The sequence below is a fragment of the Pteropus vampyrus genome, unplaced genomic scaffold (assembly GCF_000151845.1).
Source record: "Pteropus vampyrus isolate Shadow unplaced genomic scaffold, Pvam_2.0 Scaffold131, whole genome shotgun sequence".
Classification (NCBI taxonomy): domain Eukaryota; kingdom Metazoa; phylum Chordata; class Mammalia; order Chiroptera; family Pteropodidae; genus Pteropus; species Pteropus vampyrus.
In genome coordinates this window covers 892,836-900,020 of record NW_011888912.1, presented here as the reverse complement: position 1 = coordinate 900,020, position 7,185 = coordinate 892,836, and the positions used below count along the sequence as shown (strand labels likewise).

Genomic DNA, 7,185 nt, shown 5'->3' with positions numbered 1-7,185 from the left:
CACTTTAGTGATGAGGTGATCTTTGTTTATATGTCTTATGAAAATAATCCTTTCCCATGGACGTCGAAGGGTGTGTGTATTTTGTATAAGAACTTCGACGTTGTGAGTCCGGCTAAGCCTACCATGTTGTACAGCTTCGTTCAGCATCTGTTACATGTGGCCTTGTTTTGAATCCTGACTGTCACCTGCTAGATGTATCGTAACGGGCCAGATGCTGTAATTATTCTAAACCTCAGTTCCTCACCTACAGAACAGAGATACTAAGATTATGTGCTGCTTAGAACTCGTCTTGAGAAACAGATGCAGGTAAAACAGTTAGTAAAAATACTCGGCAAGGATTGCACCTCGGTAAATGTTAGTTATTACAATAATCATCATTGTTTTTATTTACAAGTAATGATACAGGATACGTACCCTCTGATTGTGTTGGTATTGCATCAAGAAAATGTAAAGAGAAGCATAAAGAGGTTTGCAAAAGAATGATTACAGAAAATAGACCCTCTGCAGAATCAATCTTTTCACTTGAAACCGGAAACGAAAAATCCCAATTTCGAATGTGTTATTTTGAAAAACTTGCAGATCGTTCCAGTTATAGAATTTGTATGAGAGAATGAAAGCTCAGCTCTTCCTACTTGTTTCAACAGATATCCTCTTCCTTTGAACTTGGCCTTCGAAGGTCTTCATGTCAAGAAACATTGGATTAGCCGGGGTGATCGCCACTCGCTTACGAAGACTGGGGACAGGTCTGTGAGTTTTCATAACAAATCTCCATGGTAAATTAAACATCACAGGCTAGCAACCCTGGTTAGTCATAAAAAATGATAAACTTCGTAGTCAGTATTTTATGAGAAAAAGCAAAAACTCATGAAAATTTCAGTGTGCAGGTATTAGAGTTCTGAGTAGAAGCTTATGATTTTAAAATACTTATTGCAAAGACATTCAGCTAATCAGTTCACACAGTTTTACCATTGCAGGAAATATTAAAGTGTATATTTCTTTTCTGCAAATATTTATTTGTAAAAGATACTTTGTGTAAAAATACATATTTTTTAAAAAAATAAGCTTTTTTTTTTTACTATGTACTATGTAAAAAATTGATGGGAGCTGAATTTGGGGACAACTAAGTGTATCTTTTATTTCTAATGAATTCTGATGCCAAAAATAAAATAAACTTTAAAAGAAATACAACATGGTGTCTTTCTGTTCGATAATTATATAACCAGATCCAAACCTTATTTCTAAAACGGAACTATGGGCTTAATTTTTCTGACTAGATCTTGGAGCCACTAATGGCATTGCCAGACCTTAGAAAATGAATATATTCTGTCTTGTGACAGATTAATTAGGAATGCAGCCCACAGTCATCAACGTAGGTCTGCAAATCACTACTTTCTTTTTTAAGATAAGAATCGTAAACTTATAATTCTCTATTCCAGTGTAGTGGCTCTACTCATTGATACTAATTGATACTGATTGATACGGATTGATTCGGATCGATTTGGATTGATTCTGATTGATACATACGCCACAGAGTAACGGGCCTTCCAACGCCCTCTCTCTCTGACCACAGCTTCTCACATGGAGAAGAAAAAAGTTTCCAGGATTGCTTCTAAACTCACAGAAGTTTCCAGGGCTCTATTTCTAAGTATTTTGCAGCAGCTCAGATAAAAGAAACACATGTGACACCTATCTACCGAACATGAGAACCGTATGTTTTAACTACATGATCCAGTATGTGGCAACTGGTCGAATTTCAGTTGGAGAAACTGAGGCAGAAGAATTTACATGACTAAGGAGAGACGGGAAAGCAAGCTTTATTTCTTTGTGGTGCTCAAAACATGATTCTCTACCACGCTTTTCTCATTAGTAAGTAAAGAGACAGAAAGTAAACAGCATAAATTTGAAACTGTTGCTTCATTCGAAGACTCACTCTCTTCACATGTTAGCAACAAGGTACTACACGGTAATGTAAGGATTAATCGCCAATTCGGTGTGTATAATTAACAAAAGAAGAGAAGGGTGAACACAAGATAAATGAGTCGAATGGAAAGCAATTGAGGATGTGTCCTTAAGACACTGAAAAGCAGTCAGGAGCCTATTAGAATATTGCATGTCAATTATACCTTAATACAAGTTTTTTAAATAAAAAAATTTTAAAAATAAAATCAGGCAGGAGTGTGAAGATGTAAGAAACCAAGCCAACCTAAAGGCAGCGTGTGACCAGTGTATAAGCGGGTGCAGAATTCAGTACAAGGGGTTTCTTTCGTTATTTAAAAAAAAATTGTTTTACTAAAGTTAATTGCATAGCCTTTATTTTAAAATGTGCTTATCTAATCTACTTATGAACATGTATCACAATATATTATGTACAAGAAAAGATAACGATTGAATTTTATTAGGATTATTGATATCGATTCCCGGTATAAAGCTGTCTAAGCATTGGAGAACTTCAAAGTAGATGCACAAGGTAAATGAAAGTCAAGGACGAACCTTGACATGGAAAATAAGTATGTGCAATATTATATGCCTCATATCAATGTTATATTCCATCGAATTAGCTACATTAGGTTTTGTGTGTAAATATTTAGCACAAATACATTTGCACGATTCTATTTTTATCTTACGGGTTTAACGTACACTGTATTCGTTTAGAGAAGTTTATTTAAGTTCAATTGTAACAAACGTAATTTTGGGTCAAAAGTATCAAGCAATGAATTTCACATATTATACAGAGAATAATTCCTGTTGTAAACAAGGTAACAAGATAGACTTGCTTGAAAATTTTACATTAGATTAAATAAACTTGAAAAGAGATTGGACTAAGTGCTAACATATGGAGTGAAGGGTTCCAAAAGTTAATTTCGTTCACGTTCTGCAGCAACTCTAACTTTATGTCTATTTCTAGAAGCAACAGTAAACTGCGAGGCGTAGATGCGCAGGACAAGGAGGACATCTTGAGGTCGTCGTAGAAATGCACATGTTACTCTTGCACAGCCCACCAGCAATTCACGACTTAAAAAAATATGTGCTTTAAGCTAACACTTTCGGTAAAAATATTGTGTTTTTTCTTAAAAAAAAAAAAAAAAAAGAGGCAGTTTCTGAAGACCGTTCAGATTCGCTCGAAATCATTTTCTCTCGTTCTTTCTCACGCACAAAGACTACAGAGAAGTTATTGTTTGCTGCATGATAGATAAAATTTTAAAAGAAGCATGAGACTGTACAAATGTTGCAGCAAACCTGTCTTAAATGTTCTCTCCGCAGTAGTAAAATAGAAGCTTTCCACAAAAACGGGTCCGAGGCGCCCCGTTAACCCCTCTGCCTCCGTTTCCCCCTCCTGCTTCTGGACGAAGAGAGGCGGCCTTGACCCGGCGGCGCGAGGCGCCCGGCTCGGCCCGGCCTAGGCGCTGGGCGTCAAGGTCGGACTCGCCGGGCCGTTGGCCGACTGTTCCGGGCCCCCGGGGCCGCTCGCGGCCTTGGAGCCGCCGTCCTGCCCGCCTGCGGCCTGCGCCTCGCCGGGGCCCGCGCGGTTGGCGGCCCCCTCTGCTCTGTCCACCTCGTTCGCCATCTCGACGTGGTCCCCCTGTCTGGCGTTCTTCACGCGTCCGTTCCGAGCCGGGTACACGCCGGCGATGACGTCGTACAGGAACTGGTACTGCTCCTGGCCGAGGGAACAGGCGAGAAATTCCGTAAGGGGTGGGGATGAGCAAGACGCACCCGCCACCTCGCGGAAGAGGCGGATAACCGAGAAGAACGTCGTCGACGGCTTTCTCCGCTTGCCGTGTGACGGGACGGACTGAGGGCGCCCGGCGGCATCGCCCCACAGGCCACGGGCGTCTCGCCCCCACGCCTCCGCCCGTGATGCCAGCTGTCACGCTTACTCTCGGGCCCAGACCCGCCACCGGGGGCCACCTGCTTGGAGGAGCCCGCCCGACCCCCGCGGGCTGAGCTCAGCGCCCTCGCTGATGTGCCTGGCACGGTGTCCCACGGGACTCCGCATCGCCGAGCAAGCGCCCACCTGTTCCTACACTGAACGGTGAGTCCCTCCCACACCGAGGACAAAGACCCACACTGCGCATCCTGTGCGTCTTCACACCTCTTTGCCGCGTGACTTTGTAGGTCATCTTAACGAGCGGCGAGCCCGTCGCCCCAGGCCGGGCCTCTGAGCTGGCCTTGTGACCCGTTAGGCAGGAAAACGCAGAGGCAGCCCCGCCATCCGGCCCCCAGCCCGGGCTCCCCGTCTCTGGCTCCCCGCTGCCTTCGTGAGAAAACTCCCGGGCTGGCCTCTGGATGAGGGGAGACGCATGACCCCCACACCCCTTTTGCTATGGCTAAGTGCCAGCCATCTGCTGGCCCAATGACGATGGAGTCATTTTGGACCAGACAAACCCTGCCGGACACACTCAGCGGCACCGGACATGCAGTGAGCCTGGCCCGGACTGGCTCGCGCTGCCATGGTCCGGGGCACCTGCCAGCGGATCGAATCGACCACCGCCTACAATAAGCGTTTCCTTCTTCTGTCTCTAAGTTACGGGGCGGTTTGTTACACAGCAACGCGGGTCGATACGGATTAAAGACGGAGCGAGGAGAGAAGCCACGAGCACTGAAATCTCTCCGGACAGCCACAGCGTGTTGCTGGCGACGTCCGATGAGTCTCTTAACTACAGTGATAGTAACTTAGTGCGAATTATCGCGTGAAAACGAAAGATGAACTAGAAGAATAGAAAACCGAAGACAAGAGAAGGAAAGAGGCTGGGGGGGGGGGGGGGGGGGAGGGGGGAGGGGAGGGGAAACTGTCAAAAGAAAAACACGAGATGCGTGGAAAGCAGACGCGGACGCGGACGCGAGGGACACTTACGAACGTGGGGACCATCTCCGGCCGCGCTTTGCGCAGGGACTTCACCGCCTGGAAAACATCCACCACGTCTTCTGTGTCCGCGCTTTCCAGGAGGTTCAGCAGCGCGCAGAACAGGCCCGTCTGCTGAGACCCATCCCTACCGAAGAAAGAAAAGATACACACAGAATAAGCCCATTTTACGGACGCCATGACAGCAGAATAAAAGGGAGAGAGAGACGGGGTGTGCTCCCCGCTTCACGTTCGCTGTATCATTTTATTCCAATCTCGTAAGAGCTGAATATTTCTGCCAAATGCATTTTGGGGGGGAGTAGAGTAAGCCAATCGTTTAAAAAAAAATTTTGTCTTAGGCTTTACAAAGATCCTTTCTTCTGTTCAGTACTTTATAGATTATAACGCATTTTTATTTACATCTGACGTTGTTAGGACAGATGTGATAATGCCGATTTGATAGATGAGGACACCGAGGTTTCGGGGCGACGAAGGCATGGCTGGGAACCGCCAACGCCGGAAATGCCGGAACCGATGGTCTAAAGCACGTGGCTTTTCTCCTGTTCCCTTCTGCTTCTCTGCTGATTTTCACTACTGTTCACACTTCGCCTCAACAGAGAAATGACACCTGGTAGAAGGAGTCGTTAGAAACAGGGCGACCGAGTGGTTCAGTAGCCTGTGAGAGGGATGTCCTGTTATAACAAGGATCTAATCTGAAGAATTTATTCTTAGCAGGAGTTTGTTTATTGGACATAACTAGGGGACATATTTAACCACAGGCTAAGAAATACGTACCATTTTAAGCCTGAACTTCCCTTATTCAACTTTCTTTCCAGACATTTCACTTTTGAAAACTCAAATCAACGCTGAAAAGCAGCATATCTCTAAGGGCTCGATTCGAGCGTGTGTAATTCTAATGACGACGAGGCTTGCTCGAAAATTCTAAAAGCATTTTCCTAGGCTTACGTTTCTCAGTTTACTTTACTGTTTTTCGTTTCGTTTTCTTAATTTAACATTTGCACGGAAACTTTTTATAGTAAGCTGCCTTCTTCCAATGTCTCCTTTCTTTAAGGGCGATATGTAGGCATTTATTTATCACAGGTGGAAGCTGAACATCCACGTGACGCATCAACGAAACCGAGTATTAAACCGAGAGAGCGACCAGCTCCACCGTGAGCCTCCGCTGTGGTTTATGGATCAGGATCAGTGGGACCGAACAGGAAGCGGGGACCAGGGAGTCAAGAACGACAAGGATTCGTGGAGCCGTCTGCTCAGACCCACCCACCTGCAGTGGACCAGGAGAGGCGCATTCTTGGGGTGCTTGTTCCCTTCGGCGGAGTTCCTCGCGGGGAGCTTCTGTTTGAGGGCCCGAATCACAGAGACCAAGTCCCCAGGCTCCGCAGGCAGCTCGTCCGCCTTCCAGCCGTGGTACTGGAACTGGTGCACGGTCCGGGAATCTTTCCTCTGAAACCAGAAGCGAAAGAGACGTCAGCTCGAGTGAGGTTCACATTTTCCTCACAATGACTTTCATTTAAATCGCCTGGACATTCCGTTCTGACGGCATCGCACAGGCCGCGACTTTGCTCGCGTGGAGCGAGTCCGTTGCTCTGCCAGGGAGTTGACAGCAAAGGTGCGCACTGTCGCAACCGTCTCTGTACCTTGGCGTGCCTCAGTTCGAAGGCACGGAGCGTGTACGCTGAAGCGCGCTGGGTGTCTTTCATTTCGACCTCTATGTCTCCGTGTGTCTGCTTCCCGTCACCCCAGTACTGAGCACAGGCCTCCTAGAAAAGAAAGAGCCTGAGTCGACGACTTCTGTGCCGGCGTCGTGTTCGCGTTCCGAGGATTCGGAGCACCCCTCTCTCTCGCTCCGTCTCCCCCTTCCTCCGCCCTATCAAACTGAAATTCCTCATTGTGTCTGCAGACTGAAAGCTGCTCGTGAAAGTCTAAACTCCGTTTGAACTCTGCTGGACAGCCATTCGGTAAGGCCGTCTGTTTCCTTGTGCATATCAGGGGACGAAGGGTCAACCGAGGTGGCCAGGACGCCACAGGAGCAGCCCGGTCGTCCCTGGTCCCTGACATCTGCTTCTCCCTACCACGCCCTCATCGCCACCTCTCAGGACGACAGACTGAGCTGCCGTCGCTCAGGGCCCGGCGGCGGCTTAGATTCCCCAGTCCCTCCAGCTGCCCCTTCAGAGAAGAGTCCGCATCCTCGGAGCTTTGTCTCTGTGTGTCGACGACCAGCGCCACGAGCGGCTCTAGGGAATGCGACCGGATATCTACGTAAAGGGTCAGACCGAAGAGCGGGAGAGTCACAAAAACGTGTCTTCTCTGCAAACGGTTCT

The 7,185-nt window shown here is 47.0% G+C and overlaps 1 protein-coding gene across 1 annotated transcript in view; it reads right to left on the bottom strand.

Annotated features, from left to right (window-relative positions):
• Positions 1 to 3,070: 3,070 nt before the first annotated feature.
• The window catches only part of PTPRC (protein tyrosine phosphatase, receptor type C), a 91,722-nt gene continuing 87,607 nt past the window's right edge, over positions 3,071 to 7,185 (bottom strand). Inside the window, exons 25-28 of the mRNA XM_011367310.1 lie at positions 6,502 to 6,624; positions 6,129 to 6,307; positions 4,856 to 4,991; positions 3,071 to 3,658 (exon numbers count right to left, since the gene is read on the bottom strand). Of these exons, the coding sequence (XP_011365612.1) occupies positions 3,398 to 3,658; positions 4,856 to 4,991; positions 6,129 to 6,307; positions 6,502 to 6,624 (699 nt within the window). The 3' untranslated portion in view covers positions 3,071 to 3,397. The remainder of the gene's footprint in view (positions 3,659 to 4,855; positions 4,992 to 6,128; positions 6,308 to 6,501; positions 6,625 to 7,185) is intronic.